The following is a 26,798-nucleotide window of genomic DNA, read 5'->3' as shown; positions in this document are numbered from 1 at the left end:
AAGGCCCCATCCAACCTGGCCTTGAACGCTTCCAGGGATGGGGCAGCCACAGCTTCCCTGGGCAACCTGTGCTGGTGCCTCATGGTGAAGAAATTCCTCCTTATGTCTAGTCTAAATCTGCCCCTCTCCAGCTTACACCCATTGCCCCTCATTCTGTCACCACAGGTCTTTGTGAACAGTCCCTCCCCAGCTTTCCTGCAGCCCCTTCAGGTACTGGAATCACAGAATCACAAGGTTGGAAAGAACCCACTGGAAGGTCGCTATAAGATCTCCCTGGCGCCTTCTCTTCTCCAGGCTGAACAACCCAAACTCTCTCAGCCTGTCCTTGTACGGGAGGTGCTCCAGCCCCCTGATCACCCTTGCAGCCCTTCTCTGGACCCGCTCCAACAGCCCCATGTCCCTCCTTTATGCTGAGGATCCCAGAACTGGGCACAGTACTCCAGGTGAGGTCTCACAAAAGGGGAACAGCGCGGGACGATCCCCTCCCCCTCCCTGCTGGCCTCGCTCCCTTGGGCGCAGCCCAGCACCCGGTAGGTTTTCGGCGTTGACCCCGGGCGGGGCGGGGCCTCCTCCCGCCCCACTTAAGGCGGCGGCGCGGCGGGACGGGGCGGGCGGCGCGATGGAGGCGGCGCGGGGCTGCGTGGGCTCGCTGGCACGGTGAGGGGGAGCGGGGCAAGAGTGAAGGATTCAATCTTTTTTTGGGGAGCGAGCGGGCGTGCTGCTGCTGCTGCCGCCGCCGCCTTTCCAGCCGCGGCCGGAGTCCCGGTGGAAGCGCAAGTAGGAGCTCTTGGCCGTTTTTAAGCCCTTTCCGAGCTTCTGCCACCCCGTGACCGCGGGGACCCTCGATAGAGAATGGCAGAACGCTGGAAAGGGACCAAGTGACAGGGGACGGGACAAGGGGGAATGGCCTCAAGCTCCGCCAGGGGTGGTTCAGGCTGGACATCAGGAAAAAGCTTTTCACGGAAAGGGTCATTGGGCACTGGCACAGGCTGCCCAGGGAGGTGGTTGAGTCACCCTCCCTGAGGTGTTTAAAAGACGGGTGGACGAGGTGCTGAGGGGCATGGTTTAGTGATTGATGGGGATGGTTGGACTCTCTTATCCTGTGGCTCTTTTCCAACTTAGTGATTCTGTGATTTAGTTCAACCTTCCTTCAGGACTTGTAGTAAAGGTGTAGTTAGGACCCACTTCTACTAGGTATCACCGTGACCACAGCCCCTGGCTTCTGTTTGCGTTTCAGGTGTGCTAACAACATCTTTCAAACTGTAGCTCTGTATGCTGCTCAAATGCATCTAGTCCTAGCAGAGGTTCCGATATCTCTTGTTTTGGCAGGGAAACCAAGTCTGTGGTGTGACTGAACCCTAGGGCTCCTGACTGATTTCTGACCTCTTGGCTTTTCTCTTACTGCTGTGGTCTGTGAACTCTAACCTAAAAGCCGAACTGTGTCATATTCTGAAGCCACTCGTGTTGTGCAACTTTGATTTTCCTGAGTGAGGCTGGAGACCATTGCACCACATTGTTAGACAAACATATGAGGCACATTGCAAACAAAGATAGAGTGAAATATGTGCACAGGGCTCAGGGTGGGCTTTTAATCCCCAGATGACCCTCAGAATTAATTCATCTGTCCCGCCAGCCTTGGTGCTCTACTGCATGCTTGGGGCAGTATCGGGGAGTCTGTCTCAGGCAGGCTGTAGTTACACAGAACAAACTGGATAAGATGCTAAGAGTTTGAAAATACTTGCTCTTTCAATTATATTTTTGTTTTCCACTGACATAGGATCTTTTTGACTTTGAAGAATAATTAAACAGCAGTGGAGTTGTTTGTGTTAACGAATTGCTCAACTTTCTAATGAAGCTGACTGTACCTTAGTATGTTCTTTCCTATCATTTGTTTGTTTCTCAGCTTAGCTTGATAAGCTTTTGATAGGAGATTATTTTTGGTAACTCCAATCTAGTAGAGGAGTTCCCTGCATCAAGAATCAGTTTGTCTGGTTTCTGAGGACACCTGCAGCAAAAGGGGTTTCACTAGGAGATGTGAATGCAGACTGACCTGTTTGAGTCTGTGGCCTTTGTGTCCAGGGAAACAAAGAAAAGCCAAGCTTTCAATAATAGGCTCAGAAATGGAAGGGCTCACACTGTTATCTGGTTTTTTAAATCACGCTGGCTTTTGTTACATAGTATTTATCATTAACTGAAACCTCAGCCTGCACTTCTGCACTGGGGCCCAGGTGCACTGCTTCATTAGCAGGCTTAGTTTAAAGATAACACTGACTGGCTTTATTGAAATGTGGGTAAAATGGCGTCAATGTTAAATAACCCTCAACACCTACGTTCCGATCAAGTGGCTGATGGAGATACAAGTCCTGATTTATTAATCTGGATTGCTTTTTTTCTCTAACTTGTTACATCTGATGGGACTAGGCAGCAGTCTGTGGTGGTTGATCCCGAATCTTGATGAAACTTCTCCTCAGAGCTGCAAAATTTGGCTTGTGTAGTTTACTGTGCTAATGCCCAAGGGTGAGCCTTGTTAGCTGGAGTCCTGTCCGTGAGCTGTGTCCATAACACTTTGTTCTGTTTAAAGATATGTGTTTTGGCATTTTTCCTCGTGCTTTGTCTTTTGTGAATGAAACTGCATTCAAATAATGGGAAGGCTGGACTGGTATTTTCTGTCCTCAGCAGGGTGGAATCTTGGTGGTACTGTCATATGTGCTACTCAAGTAATTACTTTACATGCTAGTTTTCAAATGAGAGGGAAAGGGGTATAACTAGCTCTGAAAGTTTCTTGAATCCTGAGTGTTGTGCGGTTTAACATCAGAGTGACCTGTAAAGTGGAGTCACCAGCCCTTGCGTAGATGAGCAAGCTTCATATCTGAGGAAATTACTCCGATGATTCAGAATGGGAGCTGCCCATGGACCAGCAGGGTGATTGGGAGAGTATTAGTCAGTGAAGAGATTAAACACATACCCCCTGTCCCAGTACAGTTCCCTTCTGTGGTGCTTCAGTGCTACTCTGTCACCGTCTCCTCCTCCCTGATCTTGACCTTTCTCCAGGAGAAAAGTGCTTAATAGCTCTTTAATTTGAAACACTGCCTGTCTCCTGAAAACCACGCTGACTTCTCATGCTCACCAGCTTTGTTACAGGAAAGAGATTTCCACCAGCCATGTGTATATATATGTAAACTGTTGAAACCTAGGGTACTAGCATTTAGACATTGTTAATAAGAAGGTATTGGCTTGAGCTAGAATAAAACTATTGAATAACTCCTGCCTTTAAAAACATAAAAATTCCAATAATACTGAGGAGTTTTTAGGAAGGTAAACTTTGATGTACAGAAGGAAGTCAATAGCCCATAGTGCTGTAGAAGAGTTATTCAGAATGAGAGCAGGAAATAAATTAATTCATGAACTGTCTGGTCAGTCACAAAAATTACTTTGTACATTCCAAAAATATGCTTAAAGACCAGATAAGAGGTTTGGAAAAGTTAGTTATTTTTTTCTAGTCAGTGTGGACTTGCACAAAAGGTGGGACTAAGTCATTATTGATTGAGTGGCTGTATAGTATTTCATCATTTTTCTAGGAAATCCTGTATTAACACTTTGGCTACAGAATGAGACTGCCAGTTCACTCCCTCCTGCTTTATGAAGGTGTCTGAAGATAGATTTTTTTCCTACATAAAGCTGACCTTTTACACCTGTGTAGGAGAACAAAACATTGATGTATCCCTTTCCCACCCCCACGCAATTCAGTATTAGGGAGCAAAAATGTATTGTATGTTATCTTGAGTGTTTAACTTGCAGGTAAGGAGAAAAATCAAGTGGCTGAACACAAATAAGAACTGCTGCCTTTCTAATTCAGTCTTAAAACCTGTTAGCCTCACTGTAACTGTGACCTTAACATGAGCTGGGCTAGGCCACATCTGCTTGAAATGTTTTTCATTTTAGAAGTGTTTTCAAATGTTACTGGCATGAGAAGGTTCAGAGACAACATATCTGTATTTAGTTTTGAAAGCAAGCTCCATGAGTCTAATGTGACCTGTGAATTAATTGTATAGTGTACTTAAGTCACTGAACTTGACAGTCATCTTTCTCACAGTACTTGAGTATTTTTATAAATGCACTGAACTTTTATTTGTCTTAGGTCTTTGGTATCCATGGGAGCGTCTGTGGGAGCAGTAACAAAACAGACCCTGTTCCCACCTCTCATGCCTGCAGGGCGACCTTTCCGTGTGTCGAATGCTTCCCGAAGCAGCCGGAAAGGAATTGTTGCAAGCAGTCTGCAGGAGCTCATCAACAAGGTATAGCAAGCATTATCACTCTGGCAGAAACTTAGTGAAGTACAGTATCCTAGAAAGGCAACCCGCAGACTCTTGTTCTTCTGTTGGGGAAGTTTAGAAGAATGTCAGATAAGAAAGCCTTAATATTATATTATGGACCTTTTGAATGTTAAAATATACTGTGCTTTTGCAGACTTTAGATGCCTTCCTTATATCTGCCGGAATAGTTACTCTGGTTTTGGAGGAAGATGGTACGGTTGTGGACACAGAAGAATTCTTCAATTCCCTGGATGATAATACACACTTCATGGTCCTTGAAAAAGGACAGAAATGGACACAAGTAAGTGTTGACTGTCTTTCTTGCTTGAACAGAAGTGAATTGAAGAATGTCTAACTGCTAAAATTCTTGGAAGGAGGAGAAGAAAAACTCTTCCTAAAGAAGGCAAGGTATCTGCTCCTGTTGAACCTTCCTGGATGTTATATATTTTTTTTTGTCCCTTTCTTAGGCATAGAACTGCTGGCAATGATCTGCCAAGAACTGAAATGAAACATTCAACTGAAGAGAATTCTAGGGGAAATCCTCTGCTTATGGAGAGCCTCAGAAATAACTTTAATCTTGAGCCTTTTTGTAAAATCAAAGGTTATTAGGACATTGGCTGCATGAAGTTAAAAATAGAAAGTCTTTAAAAGTTAGCTTGGGGGGGGGGTGGGGGTGGCAACTGCCAGAGTTAAGTGACCTAAAACAAATTTTGCCTTGTGAATTTTCTAACCTTCACGCAGTGCCTTGAGTGAAGGTTAGAAAAAATGTCTCTTTCATCAGCTGAATGTTGTCATCAAAACCTACATGTTAGACTACATGCTTCAAGATATTTTAATAACTATTAAGATCAGATAGCTTTAGCCTTCTAATGATATAAAATCACTTGGTTGTTGCTAGAAAGCTAGCATCTGAATTCTTCTACCAGGTGCAGAGCTTGATGAGAAGCTGTAAGCAGGCCTACCGTTTTTCCATTTATACACTGATGGCTCAGTCGTGTGCCCCCATTTTCTCAGTCTCCTGTTGCAATGTGGGCAGTTTGTATGTGATTTCTCCCCAAGGCGTCTCACTGGCTTATCAACCTGCTTCATCTGGGCCATGAGCTCCAAGAGTAGAAGAGAAGTTGCAGCCAGGATATGATTCTGTCTTGCTCTTTTTTTGCTCTGCCCTATGTCCTGTCTGGCATGGCTGCAGAACAAGTTGGAATGCTGCCTGTCTTCAGAGCATGCTGAACAACAGCAGGACTGGTGCAGCTTCATAAATCATCTGGAGTGTAGCACAAGCTCTGTCACACTTTATCCAAAAATTCTGGGTGCTGAGTTGGAGGGGCAGGCAGGAATATTCTATTAAGCATACCAGCTACTTGTATATGTCCAGAACTTCTGTTGATAAGGGGACCTGTTGCTGTAGCTCAGATATTATCAGAGTAAAACAGGCATCAAATTGCTGGCTAATGATGCACCGAAATGTTTAACTTAGTCTGGATTATCATGGCACTGTCTGAGTGCTGGGGTGACAAGTACAAAAAGAACCAGTCTTACACAACTTTATTGCCTCGTTTAGCATGCACAAAAAACTTGGCAAGTGCTAAGTCATTCACCTTGAGCAGAATGTGCTGAGCAGAGTATCCCGTGTTTCCACTAGATGTCTCCATTTTCTCTATTTTCCTTTTAAACCCTAGGCCTAATCAGTAGTGGTTTCCTCTCCATGTTATTCCTTTAGTAGGAAGAGTGAAGTGCTATCAGCCAGGATTTGAAATGAGGACCTAATTTTTCACTGTTGTCATCTTTGCTGCTATTTCTGAGTTCTTATCAGTATTGTGTTCCTACCTAATGTCATCCTGGTAATTTGGTGACCTATTTCACTGTGTACTAACTGCCCTGCCTCACCTAGCAGCTGGAACATACCTGGATAATTAAATGGCAGGAACATTGTCTAGTGGCATTACCTGTGGCTTCAGTATACCCTGAGAAGAAGCTATATTATAGGAAGGAAATATTTAGGAGATGCTGTATCACTCAAGAACTTCGGTGTGTGTCTGGAATAGCTTCAGAAGCCTGGTCAGGACTTGAACAAAATTACTTAAGTTACAGACTTGCTTTTCTTTGTGCTTATGCTTTTAATTCTAGTTTAGAATTGTTTGAGAACTAGCCCAAAGGCTGGAATAATCAAGCTGCTTCTAAAGAGCTGCACTGTTAGCGATTATCTTGCTGTAGGTTCCTGGCTTACAGTATGAACTGTCTCTCTCCCTCTTTTTAAACTAGACAAGAAATGGAGTTGCCACTGTGAGACAAAAGAAGAAAAAAATGGGAGTAGCCAACATCACATTTGATCTGTATAAGCTGAACCCGAAGGATTTTATTGGCTGCTTAAACATCAAGGCGACCTTCTACGAGATCTACTCAGTTTCATATGACATCAAATGTATGGGAGCAAAAAGCATATTGCGGTAAGTATAGTCCCACTACTGATCAGGCAGTACTGGTTTTGTGAAGCGCATGCGTTTATAAACCCGGTATTTTTATTAATTCTGACCTGCTGGCCAGTATGCTGACTTTTCCTTTGTAAGGTGGATAGCTGACTTCTGTAAAGACTTATTATAGCTTTTTCTTTTATGGTGGAATCTTAAATTTTCCCCAAAGCAAAATCATATCTGCTTATATTTGCTGCAAGACTGTAGGTACATTCTCTTTGTTTTTCTGAGAAAATTGCCCCAGACTTTTCACTTGTTTAAAGAACACAGGAGGCTGGGAAAGAAGCTTTGGAATGTTTGAAAGGGCAATTTCAAGGGGATGAAATGAGAGAAGTTTGAGATCTAATGACAGAGGTCTTAACCTTGTTCAGACTTTGCAATATCTGGTTGCCAAATTTGCCACCTGAGCTACATGGAGGCAGTGGAAGAGATACGACAATGTATGCTGTCCTAGTGTAAATTTGTAATCTGTAAGACTCTGATGTCACTTTTTAAGTCAGCTGGTCTCTAAGGAAAGTAATGGAGCCTAACAAGGACTGCTGTCTCCTGCAGTGTGGTTTGTGAGTTTGGTAGAACTGGCATTTGGGAGATGCTGTCTTATGTAGGGGCAAAATGATACCTGTCCTGTCTGCTGCTTTTAACTGTGTTTGAATGTCTGTGCCTTGTCAAAATAAACTGTGTCCTCACCTGGTTGAAGAAAACTTCTCCCAAGTTCAGACACCTTCGCAGAGGTGCCATACTTTGACAGCTGTTTAAGCCGCAGCCCTGAACATCTCTACCTCACCTTCCAAATTCTTATAGAGCCACAATGGTGTAATGTTGCTGAATTCTGTTTCTTGAGGACCAGATCTGCTCTGTACAGAAAAGATGTATATGCTGTAAATGAGGTTTTCACTTCCCCTGAGCAATATGTAGTTCTTAGCTTAAGGTCTTCAAATAGCCCCTCCTGTCATGATGCAAGTATTAAGTGTTGTAATGCTAATCTTGTTCCTTGTCTTTGTCTGAGTGACCTCTCCCACTCCACTTAAGTGGTCTTGCTTAATCTTTCAGGCTACAGCTGGTGTGACTGTAGGCGAGACTCATCTTTGGTCCTGGTTGCAGTGATTATCCAGCTATATGCTATGCCCACCAGTAGTGCTGGCTTCATTAGGGTTTCCTCAGAGCAAAAGTTTAGCCTTGGACAGCTGCACTCCTCCAGTTCCTATGTTTATCAAGTCTCTTAAGCCAGAACAAACTCTAATTGCTGGCTATTTGCTATGGAGATGAGTATTAACAGTGGAACTTGAAATGCTAAGGAGAGCTTGAAGTGACAGTTCTGCCTCCCTGCCAGCAACACAGGGCAGCTGGTGAGAAAAGTGCTGCTGGCCAACAGCTGAAGTAGCTGTGGAGTGCTTCTAGGAGCAGTGTTATGTTAGAGTTGAGCTGTAAGCCAAGTGCCAGAGTCAGGGTGGGTAGATAGCCCCCTAGCAAAGAACAGGGTGACTGAAGAGAAGACCTTAGGTACTTGAGTACAATGGTAAGTTGGCCTGTTGCAACTTGCTGTTGAAACTGGAGACAGGTAATGTTAGGTTTTTGTAGTCTCTCTGTCAATGAGTTCCAAATTGGTAAGTGTCCTTTCCCCAAGTCCACCTGTGGAGTCTGAAGGGAAAGGACTTTAAAATGCTGCAGTTGTTCATTGTTGGGAGGGGCTCGAAGCTTGCCAGATCTGATTAGTGAATTTCCCGTATATAGTGTTCAACTGAAGGATCGAATGTCCAGTTCAACAAATAACTTGCTCTGTGGCCTAAGTGACAACTGCTCTCATGTGCAAGTGACACACTGCAGCTGCTCAAAAGCTTGATACCAGGTGCAGCTTCCTTTAAAACTGTAAAGCTCCTTGGACTGTACTGTCTGGTGGAGGGAAGGACATACTGAAATGGCATGTGTGAGAAGCATGAATAACGTTATAGTGTTTTTTAAAGGCTTCCCAGGCTCCATGTACAGGATATTCTACTCTTTTGAAGCATTGGATTTTGACTGTATTGCGGGGGTGGGGGGGACAAGAATTTGTAGGAAGAAGTCTTTGCTTCTGGTAAAGCTCAAAGGAGAAGTGAGTAGTAGCAGAGGGTTCACAGCTGCATGTTTTCTCAGTCAGGAATTGAGAAAATCTTCCTCCCTTTCTGCAGAAGAGGAAAGCTGTTTTGGCTTCTGCATCTTCAGAAACTGATCTGTTCCCATGTTGGGAATGATTCCAGTTCTTGTTTACCACTTCCACAATGCCTCAGCTCCATGCTTGTGAGGGTTTACTTAATTTTTGAGGATGAGACTCTTAGTACTGACGTCCCTGTTTCTTGGAGAGTGGAAGGAAGATGCAGATATAATTAAGATGGATAAATGACCTTTCAAATATGGTGATCTCTCTTCCCCTGCAGTCCTGTGGTGATCCATAGCTTATGATGTAGACCTCTGATACTTACCTGATTTTAGCTTATTGATATATACTGATTCTCGCACAGTATTATGTATTTGAATGCTGATACTTATTAAATCTTTAAAAAAAATAAAATAGCTGTGAACTGAGAATTCTTAAGGGTCACAGCTTAGACAGCATTGATTTTCCTGGCTTCACTTGTTTTGCTGTTGGGCATAAACTGTAATGTTGATGGCTCAGCTTCAGATCTAATCAAGTTTGATTTGTATCTTGGAGATACATGCAGTGTAGTGAAAGGCGTAAAGGTGAGATGCAAAGTATAGGATTCATGCTGTAGGAATGCTGCTGGATGTTAAAGGATTTTCACCAGACAGTGGGTAACTCTAGGCTTGCTTTATTCACAACTGAGTTAGGTCATAAACTCAGAGAGTGGCAAAGACCCCCACAAAACCGTCATATATTTATTTTTAACATAGCATTATAAAATAGATACTTTCTCTGAAAAGTTCTTGTTGTTTTTCCCTGTGCTCCTAGTTCCTTATTCTTCATTAACCCAAAAGTTGATAATTCGTTTCCATTGTCTTGTTTTGGTTCTCCCTCAGAAATGATGCTTCAACAGGTCACGTTCTTTCTCCTGTCATAAGTCACTTATCTGCTCTCTTGAGGTGCATCTATTCACCTTTAAATTTCAAAGAAAAACCTCAAGCTGTTCCATAACTTATACCTATATCTAGTCTATGCCTATACTCAAAAGTAGGTGACCTTTTAATTGTCAGTTATCATCAAATCTAATACCTGTGTTCTAAGTCTATTTCTAACACAAGTTGTTGATTCAGCTGGACTGGGTTTTGAACCAGCCATGGAAGGAGCTATACCTGGGACTATTGAGCAGTATTCTTGTTGTCATAAAAATTAATTTTCAAGACCTGTTCTTATTGTATTCTTAATACAATAACTTTATGTACCATAATCAACTATTAATATGTAAGTCCTAGATGGATATTTTTATCACATCTCCTCATTTCCCTTAACTTTGCCTGGGAGCCCAGTGTTATCTTCAGTAGTGCTCTAGTAGTTTGAGAGATGACTTCATAGAAGTAATTGTAGCTGTCTAACAGGATGACAGCCAACTTCAGATGCATTTTCTGGTTCTGCCAACATGTCAGTAGCTTTCTGTTAATCAATGGCCACAGAAGTACTTTTTCTGAAGAAGGTACAAAAATGTCCAGCTTCTCAGGGGTGAGAAGGAATGAGAGCGTTCTTTAAACACATCTACCTAACTCTTTCTAAAGGTGGTGTGGGTGAAGAGAAAGGGATAATATCCTAATGGTAATTTTTTTTTTGAAGCAAATTACTTTTCTCCATGTGGTTTTTCTTCTAGGAAGGTGCTTCAGCTAATGTCCCATGCAGCACAAATAACTGGACAGTTTCTTCTCTGTACTGGAACATATATGTTGCAATTGCTGGGTGAATATGATGATGATGCCACGTGTACAAGACCAAAGCGGGAGTAATGAGCACAGCTGCACTTCTGATATCGGATCCTTTTGCTTAAAGACATTGTCTTGCCCGGTTTTGATTGTAAGGGTGTTACACTAGGGGGAAGTCCACTGATGTGAACAAACATTTTTCTCCATTTGGGAATGCTTGTATGCCTTATTCATTAAGTATTTGGTGTTCACAGGCTTTTAACATGGCAAGAGGATGGGAGCTTAATGTCCAAGAATTGGGCAAAAAGAGAGGGAGCACGTTCTTGCCCCAGCAACTCAAAATGGAGAATAAGTATACTTGTAAACTTCCATGCTTTGTAACCAGTGGAATATTTCTTGCACCCATCAGAACATTGTTTATTTGGGCTTTTTTCATGGCTATCTATTTGCTTTCTAAACAGACTGGGCTGTGGGGCAGGGTGGAGGAGAAGTCTGTGGCTTTTGGGACTTAATCCTTAACAGTGCTGCTATTAGTGTCCAACTGGCATTGAGGTACAAAAGGGTGATGTGTACTTATTTATTCCTGCTAACAATGAAATTACACAATTAAACTGATTCCTGGTTCAGTGACTGACAACTACACATGAAGTCTAATTGGAGAAAATCCAACTACTAAGCAAAAGCTTAAAATTTAGCCTTACTTCTGTTAACAAGCAAAAATATTTCATTAGAACTCTATTTTTCTTGAAATCTGCAGAAAATTCAGGTTAATATAGCTTATACCAGTTGAAGAACCTGATGTATTTCTCTAATGGGTTTGATATCCAGTTCTGCCTGAAGTATGGAATAATTTGCTATAGTTTCATGAAAAGAGCTTGCAAGCAAAACCATCACTTCTGTAGGTTTTACTGTTTGGCTTCAAGATGACACTACGTCCCAGGTTGTACTACAGGACCATCTAAGATGATGGATTTTGATGCCCTTGTGGTCAGGGGAGACGAGCAGGACACTATCTAGTCTTACATAACAGACACATGCTCTAAACTGGATGTTTGTGGGTTTATAGTCTCCAAAGATGAACTGTATTAAAGGACAGAGATGTTAATCCTTAAGTACATTTGTCCATAATGTCTCCTGCAGTTCAGTGAACTGCTAGTATGACCTTCCAGCAAATTTTTCCTCAACTGTAGAAAACTGGAAAACAAGCAGGCTTCTTGTGTTAAAATAGAAACCCCCTTTGAAGGGAAAAAAACCAGTTTTGGTTGTTCATAGGTGTGGCTTTTGAGGCTTTCATTTGCTCACTTATGAAGAATTTTAGTAAGTTGTTATATTGAGCTTAAGACTGAAAGCTGTTAATGAGAGAGCACATACAGGTAAATGTCTGACCTGATGGCAGGTGCCACCTAGGAAGAGAAGCTCTGGTGACAGAGTGAACAAGTGGGGCAGGGAAAGAAAGCAGTGTGAATGAATGTGAGAAGACCAATGTGGACCCCTCTGTACCACTGCCGAGAAAGAAATCCAGCAGTTATGTGCATCAACTGCACATTCTGCTTAAAGATGAGCAGGTGACTGAAAATACCAGACATCATGGTTGGTGAGATCTATTCAGATCAGTCAGCTGGGTCTGTTCACTTCAAAAGTCACTAATATGTGAAAATATTGTTCTCTTTCATATGTAAACTTCACCTTCATGTGTTTATTTTTGCTTTCTCTTTTGGGATGTGATTTAGCTAGATGGAGCTGTATCTTTCAAATCCCTCTTGTGATGAAAAGCAGTGTAAATCCATGATTTAAAGGGACTAACACAAGTTCAGTAGATCTCTACCTGTCTCTTCAGTAATGATATTACCAATAAGTAGGTAACTACCTTGTGTTTTTGCTGATTTCTATTGTTTCCCATGTACTTCTGAGTGTTTGCTGAGGGAGTGGGGAGGTCATGCTGCTCCAGACAAGGGGAGGATGGGTTCTTTCCTAATTTCTCACAAAGAATGGCTGTAGCTTGCAGCACTGTCAGGTTTCCTTCAGAAGACAACAATAAGCTATCGTGAGAGTAATGGGAAAGATTAAGTATAAAACTTCCATTTTAATATAATCTGTGTTGTTCTTGACACCCTGTCCCACAAATGATTGTTGCCATAACTGTTGGCCAAAGCCTTTCTACCCCATCAAGAAGGAATTGCATTTAACTGATACAGTGCAAGGACTTTGTAGTTATTTCAAATTTTAAGGACCATATATTCTATTAAAACCAGCATGCTTCTTGAAAGGAAACTGTGTACTGCTCTTAAGAATATTTATGTTGCTAATGGTGGGGAGCACCAACATGATAAAACCAAAACAACTTGTGTGGTTCAATATTGTTTTGTGCAAGTTGCCTCTTCAACATCTGTAATACAAAAGCATTTGCAAGTCTGAACTATGCAGGTGTCAAATTCCAGCCTTCTATAGCCGAAGGCAGTTGTTACAGAAGTAATACTCCATAGCTTTCAATGGTATTATGTAAGAACCTGAAGTAATCTAAAACACTAACTTGGGATGAGTTTTGCAATGCTTAAAACTTGAGCTGCTGAAGGTCATATGAGCTGTGAAGTCACCATTTCAGAGCATCTCCCTCTAATTCAAATTGTGAACAGCTGAGCAAAGTAACTCAGCTTTGATATTTTCTCAAAATGGGGGAAGCTTCTTTGAAGTTGTAAATGCCTGAAATTGTTTTATTGCTTTTGAACTTTGGAATCTGGGTTTTGCCATGGGTTTAGCATTTGGGAGAGGATATTTGCTACTGCACTGACTTTGTTCCAGAGAAAGTTTTGGCTTTGGGTCAAGCTGGAGGAGTTTTTCATTCTCTGAGTTGGAACCAATTTGATTTTACTGTGTGGTACACAGTAAAAAAAATCCTCAGCAGTATCTTTCTTTCATAAAACTGCATACAAGTCATGTACAATATCTAGCAAGAGATGAAAAAAAATAAAAGCACAGACTCTTAACTGTAGGTATGTAGAGAAGAACCAACCTAGTAGCTTTTCCACTTGACATTTTTAGCTTTAATTTTTTTTTTCTATAAGCTCAATCAGCAGTTATTGTTTCAGCCAAGGCTGGTAGCAGGGACGTGTTGAAGGTGTGAAACATGTTTACTGCCTCCTTACTTGCTCTGGCCCTTTTTGCCTGTTGCTGTGCATCAGTTACTAACAATGCACCAAGTCATGCTCTCTAGTTACCAAAAAAGGAATTTTCACTGAAGTATTCAATCTTGTTGACTCAGACACTGTTCATGTTCTGCAAGCAAAACAAAATTGCTTTCCATGACTAGAGTGAAGAATCTAGTTGGTTTTTTGTGTGTGTGAGATTTACTGTTAGTTCATTTCCTTCCTTTCATAAACCCCCGAAGTTGCTGCTTTCTTGCACCTTCATATTCTTTCAGGAGAAAGAGCATTATAAGCTCTTCTATCCAGGGGGAGAGGAAAAGGCAGGGTCTGAATTCCTTAGACCACTTGGAATGTACTCTAGGAAACATCCTGAATGCCTTTCCTACAGAGAAGGGAAAGGTAAAGAAAGAAAAATAGGATTTTGAGCTGGATGTTTTTTCAGTACAGTGAGTAGAGAAGGTAGGTGTTCACAATTTAGGAAATGAGTGTTCATGATACAGGAAATGTTGGTAATTATGAATGTTAACAGTGGAGATAAGTACATGTGATCACTTGTAACTGACTAGAACTCTAAATTTCAGCACGCTTCTTCCTTGAGATAGCACTTGAACTAAAGGCACAAGCTTCTTTAATTAAAACAAATGTTTAAAACCAAAGTACACATTTGTACTTGATGCCTCAAGTTTTACTGGAGATAGTAATGTGATTAACTTACCACTTAAGTTATATATTAGTATCCTTGTGGGGTTTAGTTTATCACTGCTTTCTCTACCTTACCTTGTCATATATATATATATATAGTTAAGATAGTTATAAACATGAGGATTGCTATTTTGCTAAAAGAAAAGATAGTATTTTGCCACTTCATGGTTTAGAAGCTTAGTTTAACTTGCTATGAGCATTTGAGATGGGTGAGAAATTGTCAATGATGGCAGTATTTTCTGATGTGTAGTGCCAATTTTAAGGAACACTGTCTATGAATAAATAAAATGATAGCTTTGGATGTTATCTCTATTAATTTCCAGAAAAAACTTATTCCTGAAATAATCATGAATTTTAATTTGTCTGTTGTCTGGTACAGACAATTTCCAAATGCTTGACTGTGGCAGTGAAGTAACTGGATACTAGTATGTGGCTCTTAACCCCTTACTGCTGACTCACTTTCTGGTCTCAGAGAAACTGCCAACTGTGTTTTCTTTCATACAAAAGGAATGCCTTCCTCTAACTTATACTAAAGCTAAAAAATATGGCAAGCTACTAAGTCCAGGAGATAAAAGGCTTCAGAGATCTGTTTTTCACTAAGTGTAAGCATGGATGACCTGTTTTTATAATGCCTCATGAAAACTCCCTGCAGATGTTTACCTACAGGTGCAGTAGCACAAATTTGATTGCAGGGAAATACAAAATTTGTCTAATTTAGAGTTAACTTAGTCTTCAGGAGGAGGAGCATGTGCAGGGGATAAGTCTAGTGCACTTCTGTTTAAGTACATCATCTACTTGGCTTAAGGGACAATTTTGCAGAGCTTGTCTATTGAGCAGTTCTGATCTTGTGGGAGAACTAGGCTCTGAATTTTTTGCTGCCAAAAAGTGCAGAATAGTACTATGGTGGTTAGTGGTGGAAGGGTGCTGTGGGACTCGCCTCTTTACTTAAAGATCAGTGGCTGCCTCTGCTTTTAGCTGGCTCAAAAATGAATCTGCACTAAAGCTGAGCTCTTCAGCCACTTTGGTGCTTCTGTGAAAACATAGTTAAGAAAGGGTGCAAAAAAAAAAAAAGGCTGTACAGCAGCTGTAAGAGAGGACTGAGAAAAATGTGGGAGGAAACAGTCTTACAGACACCAAGGTCAGAAAATGGAGGAGGAGGTGCTTCAGATGCTCAAGCAGAGCTTCCCCTGCAGCTTGTGGTGATGAACAGTAAAAGAAGGTTTCCACCTGCAACCTCTGGAGGACCATGCTGGAGCAGCTAATCCCACTGCAACCTGTGCAGGACCTCATGCCACAGTAGTTGGATATACCTTGAAGGAAGCTGCAGGCCATGGAGAGCTCATGCATAACCAGGTTCCTGACAAGAGAAGAGCCCATGAAAGAGCAGATTTTCTGGCAGAAACTGTGGCCCATGGGGAGCCCACACTGGAGCATTCTGTTCCTGAAGGACTGTAATCCGTGGGAAGGGCCTGTGCTGGAGCAGAGGAAAAGTGTGAGAAAGAAGGAGCAGTTGAGAGGAACTGTTGTGGATTGCCCATAGCCCTCCTTACCCTGTTTTGCTTAGGGACAGGGAGAGGAGATAGAAGAGTGGAGAAGGAAAGACTGAAGCTGAGCTTGGGAAGTAGGGGAGGGGGAGGTGGTTTTAGTTCTTTGTTTTTCAGTATCTTTATCTAAGTTTAATCAAGAATAAAAATAAACCTACTGTGAGCTGAGTTTTTCTTTTTTTTTTTTTTCCTGTGACAGTAATTCATGAGTGATCTGTCTTTATTTCTCCCCCTGCCCTATTAAGGAGATGGAAGAAGCCAAGTTTAGCCCACCATGAGCACAAAACATTAAAAGTAAGAATAAGCAAACCCCATGCTGCCTCTGTTATAGGTTGCCAGTAAAACTGGGAAAAAATCTTCTGGAAATTTTTGAGTAGTTTTTCACAGCTCTCTTTGCAGAGACAAAAATCCATTATACACAGGGTGGGTTAATATTTTTAGTTGTCATGGTATGGACTATTTAATACCATCAATCTCAAGCATGGTTTTTTTTTCTTAAGGTTACCTGTCACTCTGAATCATTCCTAGTAGGCCCTGCTCCTAATGTATCCTTAGTTAGGAGTATTTATTAATAAACATTAATTATCACTTGAAAGAGAATATTGAAGTAGTACTGTTAGCTGTTTTATAAAACAGTTAATGAAAAGTAACATTAGAAATAATGGCATGTCTTAATAGACTCCAGAACCAGAAAAAAAGCATTCTATGCAGTTCCTGCATTAAAAAAAAATGATTTCTTATCAGTTTTCCAGAAACTTAGATCCCCAGAAAGCAACTATATTTAAGAAAAGAGTAGCTTAATGATGTGAGTAGTTAGTCTATTATAGACCCAGAGAAATCTCAGACATCTAAGAAGTCCTTTAAAGTCTTAAAATTAGGTATAATTATTTCTGACACGTTTTGTAATTATACGGTGAAGTCCATCATCCTTTATGTTAAAAGCACTTCTAATTACAAAGCATCTTCCCTTACATACGTAGGTGGTCTGGTTTGCTGCTGCTCATTATTAAGTAGCATTTCAAATGCTCTTCCCCATCTCAAAAATCAGGAAAAAATAAGAAAGAAACCAATATAGATGATCTCATTTAAGTATAAGAACCACAGAATAATTTAGGTTGGAAAAGACAGTTAAGATTATCAAGTCCAACCATTAAGCTAGCACTGCCAAGTCCACCACTACACCACCTCCTCAAGTGCTACATCTACTTGTCCTTTAAATACCTCCAGGGACGGTGAGTCCACAACTTCCCTGGGCAGTCTGTTCCAATGTTTGAATCTTTCCTAATGTCTGTTGTAAACCTCCCATGGCACAACTTGAGGCCATTCTTTCTTCCCCTTGCCACTGTTATTTGGACATGTTCAGGCTGGACATCAGAAAAAAAAATTTCACGGAAAGGGTCATTGGGCACTGGAACAGGCTGCCCAGGGAGGTGGTTGAGTCATCTTCCCTGGAGGTCTTTAAAAGACGGGTGGATGAGGTGCTGAGGGGGATGGTTTAGTGGTTGGTAGGAATGGTTGGACTCAATGATCCTGTGGGTCTTTTCCAACCTAGTGATTCTGTAAGAAGACACCAACACCCACCTCACCACAACTTCATTTCAGGCAGTCATAGAAAGCAATAAGGGCTTCCCTCAGCCTCCTTTTCTCTAGACTAAACAACATCAGTCCCCTCAGCTGCTTCTCTTAACACCTGTTCTCCAGGCCCTTCACCATCTTTGTTGCCCTTCTTTGGATGTGCTCCAGCACCTCAATGTCTTTCTTGTAGTGGGGAGCCCAAAACAAGAAGGACTATTGGTTTGTTATTGAACTAGACAAACAGTAGTTTCTGTTTTAATGCAAATGGCATTATCTCAGCAATTCCTGTATGAAATGCCCTTACTTTAGGTGCCGTCCCAGCTGCAGATTTCCTGCTTTCTTGCCCACTTAGGTAGGTTGCCTAGAAAAGCTGACTAGAACAGTTGCAGAATATTGTTCTGTTCTGCACTTAACTCTCTGAGTAATCATGGTTGCCAAATAAAAGTCACTGTCTTCCAGAATAACTGATGCATTTTCAAAACCAATTGATTATTCAACAATAAATCCTTTTTACCTGAAATCAAAAATTACTAAACTGTTGCTGCAACTAGATAGCTATTTCAGTTTCCAAGAAAAAACATTTCATCTTCAGATGGGATAATCAAGCTGGTTTTCCTCATCATTATAAGCATAATCTACGAACTACAATAAGGCCAGAATTTCATCTGGATAAGAATGTATGGACATGAATAGAATTTCACTTCTCTGACCACTAAATTCAGTAAACAATTCTCTCAACGCCTCCTAATCTTATCTGGCCCTGACATGGTACTGTATTTAGTTTTCACAGGAGATTTGATCAGTGAAAACAAAGCAGTTTTTGTCAGTAGCAACATCAGCAATTACTAAAGGCAGTAGCATTCTAATGGATAAAAGTCACTTTTAGTTTCCATGACTTCTACCTCTCCAACAGGAGATTTTGGTGGGCTTGAGTATAGGGGACTGGGATGGTTTTTGGTATCTGAATTTTTTTTATGGTGTTTGGTTTTTTTTTCCCCAGAAAATTCCAGTTGCTGATAGAGAAACTCTGGTTTTCACTTGGAAGCTCCCAGCATTTCTTGCACTGCTCTCATTTACCTTCACCTAAATCTTTTTTTGTGTCTGATGCCATTTCCTAGATGTCACCAACTTCAAGCACTCAATTCCTTCTGCTATTTTTCTGTGCCTTGCTCTGACGATCCCTTTACACACATGACCTGACATGCTGTTCATCTTGTAGCTTTCCATCACCTCTTCCAGGTTCCCTTCAGCCGCATTCCAGCAAAAGCAATACTTAATGTCTGAAGAAAACTGGGGGAGAGCAATTTAATAAGCAAATGTAAACTTCTAAAAAAGACGTGCAGCTGTATTTCTCTGTCTGTGGCTCATAGTAAGTCTTTTTGCACAGAAATGGTTGGCCTCCGTGTTTCTGTAGCATTTTTAGCATAACTGCCCTGCATACTAACCAAGCTGCTGCCATGCGATAACAAGCTTTTGCCTGCTTACAGCTGCACCTTATTCCTAACAGATCGTACAGGCAACACATTCTATAAACCTCCTATTGAATACAGAGACGGGGCACAACAATGAAATACTTTTACACAACAGAGATGTATCTTTGCAAATCTTTTATGCATGGACAACAACTGCATCCCCACACCCTTCCCTCAAAGCAATGGTATTCAATTGTGCAGTCAACATACGCTGTAATCCTCTATCGTCCTGCATTCTGATACTACGCTGTTTGAAAAACAGACTGTGAAACAGTTTATTCACCACGGGCGGGCAGTGGGTTGAGTCCTGGATGTGGGCCAAACTGACCTCTTACATTCTTAGCATTCATAAGCCTTTAAATCATGAATATGGTAATGCTGCTAATACACCGTGGGCCAAGCCAACACGCATACACCCTCAGTCTCACTGCTGCAGAATAGTTTTCTAAAAGAAAAGTGATCAGTTTTCTGTGTTTCAATGTTGTCTTCCCTTCCTAATTCCCAACCAGTAGTGCTTGTAGCACCCTGCTCAGAGAAGGATGCTTCAACTGCTTTTGTGCATTCAGTAGTGACCACATTCCTTTAGTGGTTGTACCCACCCACCCTTGACAGTGCTGTGGACTGTGCTGTTAAAAATAAGCCAGGCTTTGTCCACTCATAGCTTCTGCTGTGCTGTTTGCCCTGGGCCTGATGGACTTGCGAGGTATAGTACTTTTCTCCTTACAAATGTAACCTGAGCGAATCACTTGCGAAGCAGGCTAGAAGCTGACTTGGTTTGGACATGTGTGACAAATGAGTGGGATCTACGCTGGCGAAAGGAGGGTGGCAGCCAGGAGCCACTCACCACCTGAGAAAAAGTGTAAAAAAGAAAACTGTGACTCATCTGTGAAACCCAAGACCTGACCAGAGCCAGTTATAATTTATTCTAGCTGCAAATCTACTCTTACATAGTAAGTGTTTCTCACAGCGGGATGAATCACTTTTACTTGGAAAGCTACACATTTCATCTCAAATATACGCTTTGCTTAGTAAGTGTTAAATAACAGGCAGCCTAGACAAGACTGCAAACCTTTGTTTCTTGTCTTTTGTTGCTGAAGCAGAAGAGCACCTGCATCTTATCCCGTCCAGCTCAGTCTCCTTAAAATTCTTGAGTAAAATACCTTACAACAGAGAACAGTACAGCAGCATGTGAGGGGGGAAAGGACTGGTGTAGTTTGTATTAGACAAACTAACTTTTCATTGCTTTGTGCTCTGAAAAAAACAGAAAAAGCAATACATCTCTCAAAGTCTAGATCCTATCCATTGATTGTACTTGGAACTGATCAGCTTAATTCTAAATGATCTGGGGAAAAAAGTATGAACTGGTGAATATTTTTGTCTGTATAAAAATCTCCAAAGTAGTCAAAACTGCTACTAGTTGGACTGATTTTCATAAGAATTTCATACTGATTTGAATGAAACAATACCTGATTAAATGTAATATCCATAACTGCATAACATAGAGAATACCAGATCTAAGCCTGCAGTGAAGGTATGTAATTTAGCTGTCACCACACTCTCAAAAGACATCTTGGAGGTAGTGTGGATAGTTGAATGAAAAAAAAGCTCAGCAGAAATCAAGAGGGCAAACACAATGTCAAAACTTATTAGAAAATAAACACCAGAGCTGGAAGCATCATATACCACTGCATAAAACAGTGGCTATAATTTGAATACAGAATCACCCAGAATCACAGAATCATTAGGTTGGAAAAGACCCACAGGATCATTGAGTCCAACCATTCCCATCAGTCACTAAACCATGCCCCTCAGCACCTCATCCACACATCTTTTAAACATCTCCAGGGAAGGTGATTCAACCACCTCCCTGGGCAGCCTGTGCCAGTGTCCGATGACCCTTTCCGTGAAAAACAAGCCTGAACCTCCCCTGGTGGTGCTTGAGGCCAGCTCCCTCCTCTCCACAACCTCCTTTCAGGTAGTTGTAGAGAGCAATAAGGTCTCCCCTCAGCCTCCTCTTCTCCAGGCTAAACAGTACTGTTGATCCCATTTCATAGAGGCTTCAGGAGAGCTAAGAGACATAGAGAAGGGTGATAAGCAAGGAAATCACAGGAGTGGAATGACCCCCTCAATCACAGGAAGATTAATTAAGCTAACACTTTCAGCTTAGCAAGTGTTGGACAGACAGGGAAAGAAAGAACAAAACAAATACTAAAACCATCTTATACACACATATAATGTTCATTAGGAAACGTTAATTACTAATAGAATAGAAGAATTACAGGGCACCAAATTAAGGCATCAGCTTTACAAAAGAAAGAAGCATGTCTTCACAAAATGGAATCCAGCTGTGTGTGGCAGGTAATGCCACAGTAGACTTTGGAGGCTGAAAGTGAACGGATTAAAAAAGCAGTTACATACTTAATGGATGCTTCAAAAGGGCTATTAAATGTGATGGTCTCAATACAGTATTTGGTTCAAAAGATCCTTATCACTGACTGCCAGGATGTAGAAGGGTATTTGAAAGGAAGATTTACCATACTGTTTGCCTATCACCCACCACTGGCTACTGTCAAATACATAATTCTAGATTAGATGGATCTTCCCTCCAATCAAGACCAGCTGCTGCAACTGTACTCATCTAATCAGAATATGTTTTCCTCCTGATAATCTTTAGCATGACTTTGGTTAAAAGACCATTTTGTTCCCATTCTGACATCTCCCACACTCACTAGGATTTACAGATAAGCTCTGCATTGTCTTGGCATCTACTCAGAGCTCACTCAACTCCAATAGCAAGTCAGCAATATCTCAGGTTCATTGTCCTCTTACAGCTGTACCACTCACTCACTGTGTGATACAGATAATGGAGAGCACACATTCTAGTGAAAATTTGGTTTCACTCTATCCTTCAAACAACGCAGTTCTGCAAAATCTCCGATACACAGAGAGGCTGGAGAATTGAATGCAGATGAATTCCTGAATTAATTTTTTATTCCCATACTCTTGGTCGAAGCTGTAAGAAAACACTAACCTGAATATTGTACTGACTTTGTCAAACACACAGTGCGGTCCATATTCTGGCTCTGTTTGTTTAAGTAACTAAGTGACCTATTAAAGTGGAAGTTAAAAACAGCCACACCAAGCACACATTCCACCTGACATAACAGGCAGGTACATGCCTCCCTCTTCTCCAGCTGCTACAGCTGCTGCATACAAATCACTACAACCAACTCTGCAACAAGTCCTGGATGCATTATTTTAGTGCTGAGGCTAAGCACAGGGAGAAAAAAGGGCTGAAACAAAATACTCATTTCCAAAGGACAAAAAATGTGTTACAAATGAAAAGACTATAAGTGATGGAAAGTGCAAAGGTGACTGAACTCTAACATGTTGATATTCAGGGTTGGAGTTATAGTGGTTTTCCATTTATCTTGACAAACAGTGAGAAAATCGTGTGAAAAATGCAGGTTGTTTTGACAAGATAGTGGAATTTCTCCAGTGTTGCTTCACGCTGTCTCAGACATTTAAACCGTAAACATATTTACCCCGATCTGATGCAGTGACCTCTGCTTTAACATTACAAGGTACAGACCACATCTTGCGGGCTAAAACACAAATGCATTACCTCCATTGACAGCTACAGTTATAAAGCAGACAGGGGAGCAGCATTTAAACAACCCCCCAAGTACTATGTTTGAGCATAGGTGTCAATTCATAGAATCATAGAATCACCAGGTTGGAAAAGACCTCTTGGATCATAGAGTCCAAACATTCCTATCAAACACTAAACCATATCTCCGAGCACCTCATCTACCTGTCTTTTAAATACTTCCAGGGATGGTGACTCAACCACCTCCCTGGACAGCCTGTTCCAGTGCTCAGTGACCCTTTCCGTGAAAAATTTTTTCCTGATGTCCAGCCTGAACCTCCCCTGGCAGAGCTTGAGGCCATTCCCTCTTGTCCTGTCCCCTGTCACTTGGGAGAAGAGGCCAGCACCCTCCGCTCCACAACCTCCTTTTAGGTAGTTGTAGAGAGCAATGAGGTCTCCCCTCAGCCCCCTCTCCTCCAGGCTAAACAACCCCAGCTCTCTCAGCCGCTCCTCATAAGACTTGTTCTCCAGCCCCTTCACCAGCTTTGTTGCTCTTCTCCGGACTCGCTCCAGAGCCTCAACATCCTTCTTGTGGTGAGGGGCCCAGAAATGAACACACTATTCAGGGAGCGGTCTCACCAGTGCCGAGTACAGAGGGAGAATAACCTCCCTGGACCTGCTGGTTTCTGATACAAGCCAAGATGCCATTGGCCTTCTTGGCCACCTGGGCACACTGCTGGCTCATGTTCAGTCGGCTGTCAACCAACACCCCCAGGTCCCTCTCCTCCAGGCAGCTCTCCAGCCAGACTTCTCCTAGTCTGTAGCACTGCATAGGGTTGTTGTGCCCCAAGTGCAGGATCCGGCATTTGGCCTTGTTAAACCTCATGCCATTGGACTCAGCCCAGAGGTCCAGCCTGTGACAACACAGCTTCCACAGCAACAAGCTTAATGGAGGGGAGCAAAGCAAGCAACTTTTTGAGGTCCATATGAAATGCAGTAGCTTTTCTTGGCAAACCACGTATGCTACAAGGCATCTGTGATAAATATGTATGCTGGTGTTAGCTTTACTAGACTGTATGCTTCTGCATAGATGTCTCACTGCTTTGCTTTGCCGTTTGACTTGTTTGACCATGCTGTTGGGTTCTTGGGCTTTTTCTAGACTCTTCTGGAGCTGCAATATCACTGGAACTCACATGCCTCTATTGGATTTTGTAAAACAGCAGGTTGATTAATTGAAACAGTGGTGGTAGAGATAGATGGACGCACGCTTGCAGAGATCATGACTGCCCATGCCTTCTTTCATAAGGAAAAAAAACCCCAAAACATTACAAGACATTTTTTCCCTTTTTTTTTGAACTTATGTGATAAATTTTCAGACTAAAGAAGAGAGAAAGGAACAACATTCACCCTGGGATTTTCCTCCTAAAGGTGACTATAGTGTTAGTGGCATATACTAGCCTGCTACAAGCTGTCAGATTGAATCCACCATGTGGATTGTATTTTTTGCTTTGGCAGTTAATGTATGTGCTAACAAGCTTTATAACACTGGATGGACCTTTGTTGAGAATAGTAGCTATCAAGTTAACTGTTCTGCTATGACATGAATTTCTCTCTAGTCCTTAAAAACTCCAGTAAATAGAAATAGTCCTAGCAACAACCCTGGTATAAACACAAATGTGTTTCCTGAAAAGCAGGAAGCAGCTCAACAATCATATCATATGACCAGCTAAATACAGAAGAATTTTGCTGGGGTTTTTCCAGGGCATTAAAGCAAATTTCCATGTGACTCTGTGGGAGACGACTATTGCCTGGGCTATTACTGGAAAATCCTTCTACTCTGTAGCAGGGGCATCTTATACATTTAGTCCTGCCTTGTGAAATTCATTATCTTGTAGGTATCCATTTCTATTTTAGCCTTTGCAAGAGGAAGGAGTACGTGAGAAAGGCTGAAGTCAAGAACACTGGAGGCTCTGCAACCCCATGCGGCCCCACTAGTTTGTAGTGACCCTGAATGAATACAGGTTTTTTGAGGAAGACAATCTCCCACAGGAGCAACATGATTATTTCATCTGCTGTTGCTCTCCGATACCACTGCTAAGACTGATGGCCAAGATCCTTGTTAGTGTGTAACAGCAATAAAGAACCACATGGACTATGCGCATCATACTGGAGCACCAAAGAGCTCTCCAGTGGAAATGAACTGTTCCAGGATTTTAACAGCTAGAAATCTCAAACCAATCCAGACTTGACCAGTCAGATACTCCTTAATCCACACCCCGTCTGTCATAAAGGGTCATGCTACTCTCTAAAATGCAAGCACCGACCTCTTTTACTATTTAATATTTTGCTTCCACATCTGGGAGCAAGATACTTTGAGAATGTTAAGTCATGTAAACTGATGGTTCAAAGGGCTGTCTGGAGCATAAATTTGCAAAACTGGGCAAGTAGTTTGTAGCTGTCATGACATTTTACTAGTTTTTCAGGCTGAATATATTATTTAAGGTTTTGTTGGTTTGGATTGATTTTTGTTGGTTTTTTTTTCAACAACAGAAGTGGAGTTAAAATTGCTAAAGGAAGGAAAAAAGGAAAAACAATAAAAGGAGTAAATCTGCAAGTAAAATCTTAAGAAAGCTTTCTTCCTATTTTGTGCACAGAGAAAAAAAGCATCCTCTAAATATTAAATTAGGCTATGAAGTGCATGGGAAGAAAAAAAGACCATGAGTAAAAAGGTTAAAAGTCAATATATATTACAGATATCCAAGAGAGAGTCTACACAGCCAAATACAACAAGTAAAAATCCATTGTACAATATTTAGAGTGTATTCCTATGTTAATCTATGTATAGAATGAATCTTATGAATCAGCCAGATGAAGCACCTAGAGGGAAATCTTTATAATAGACGTTCAGGTACCTTAAATTTCGAAGAGGTGTATACTGGGGTTTCAAAATACATCCAGAAGTGATTTACAGCAGTTAACTACATAGTGGGATTTTGAAACAGTTAAGTGCCTTTAAAATCCTGGACCAAACCTAGGAAAACTTAAAGAGAATGTGTAGTCTTTGGTAGACACAGGTTGTAATGGTACCTCCACCTCCTGTTTCAGCTGAACTACTAAGTAAACACAAGAGTGGATGAAAAGGATTTGAAAGTACATTTACATTCAATGACCAACTAACGAGTATTGCTTCTTTTCAGATTACTAGAAATAAACCACGGAGAAGCTGCAGGCTGAGTCAGGTCTGACCGAATATTAGAACATATTTACATAGTTATAAAAATTGTACAAGGGAGATGTGAATCTGCTGGTTAAGCTATTGCTCACCTTCATCACGCACACAGTTCTACAGTTTTACATGTAAGTCAGTGGGTTACTTTGTACGTGTGGGAAACTGGGTGAAGTTTTGGCCTCTAAATGGTGTTTGGCTAACTGCTGCTCCCAGGACAGCAGACAAACCTTTTGAAGATGGACATAGGCTGGTACAACTTACACGGTTTTTCAAGAAGCATGCGGACTAAAGGCTCTACTACAATATGCTCTCATTGGTTCTTTTACACCCTCCCTGGCCTATGTCCATTTTTTTCTTATTATTTTTATTCTAAAAATACAATTTGATTCAGATGATCAAATGAATCTGCTGAATGAAACTGCTGGGTTAGGCGATTCAAGGCTTACCTCCACAAACACAAAAGAGCATAGAGGAGCAGTAGAAGGTGAGGGAACCCCAACAATATAGCCAGAGAAAACCAGACTCTGCCCCAGTTCCTCCCAGAGAGGGATCAGCCCATGGGTTAGGTGTGACACTCATCACCATCAGTCAGTCAGAGAGGCTTCATGGATCACTGTACAGAGAGGGAATTCTGCTTGCAGGGGTACGGTACTCTTTAGGACACAGAGGGGTCAAGCATCTTTGGGGCTGAGCATCTTGTCAAGCATTGGAACAGGCTGCCCAAAGAAGTGATTTAGTCACCATCCCCAAAGGCATTTAAAAGATGTGTAGACGTGTCGCTTAGGGAGATGGTTTAGTGGTGGACTTGGCAGTGTGGGGTTTACAGTTGAACTTGATCTTAAAGGTCTTTTCCATCCTAAACAATTCTGTGATTGTACCGGATGACTTATGAGATGTTTAGAGAAGGAATCAGAGGTGAA

General features: G+C 41.6%; 1 protein-coding gene across 3 annotated transcripts in view; it reads left to right on the top strand.

The window, feature by feature from the left end:
* Positions 1 to 570: 570 nt before the first annotated feature.
* The window catches only part of CIDEA (cell death inducing DFFA like effector a), a 557,707-nt gene continuing 531,479 nt past the window's right edge, over positions 571 to 26,798 (top strand). Inside the window, exons 1-6 of one of the 3 annotated variants that reach the window (XR_011337172.1) lie at positions 571 to 657; positions 4,139 to 4,295; positions 4,468 to 4,614; positions 6,576 to 6,760; positions 10,576 to 15,768; positions 15,835 to 16,176. Coding sequence is in view for 1 of the 3 variants with exons in the window: in XM_069853835.1 (XP_069709936.1) it covers positions 620 to 657; positions 4,139 to 4,295; positions 4,468 to 4,614; positions 6,576 to 6,760; positions 10,576 to 10,708 (660 nt within the window). In the remaining 2 variants the exon portion in view is untranslated. Of the gene's footprint in view, positions 658 to 4,138; positions 4,296 to 4,467; positions 4,615 to 6,575; positions 6,761 to 10,575; positions 16,177 to 26,798 lie in introns of those variants that run through there. The other 2 variants (XR_011337173.1, XM_069853835.1) reach the window with 2 other exon arrangements.

This window comes from Phaenicophaeus curvirostris, chromosome 3, assembly GCF_032191515.1.
Source record: "Phaenicophaeus curvirostris isolate KB17595 chromosome 3, BPBGC_Pcur_1.0, whole genome shotgun sequence".
NCBI classification, from domain to species: domain Eukaryota; kingdom Metazoa; phylum Chordata; class Aves; order Cuculiformes; family Cuculidae; genus Phaenicophaeus; species Phaenicophaeus curvirostris.
This window is presented reverse-complemented; position numbering and strand designations above follow the sequence as displayed.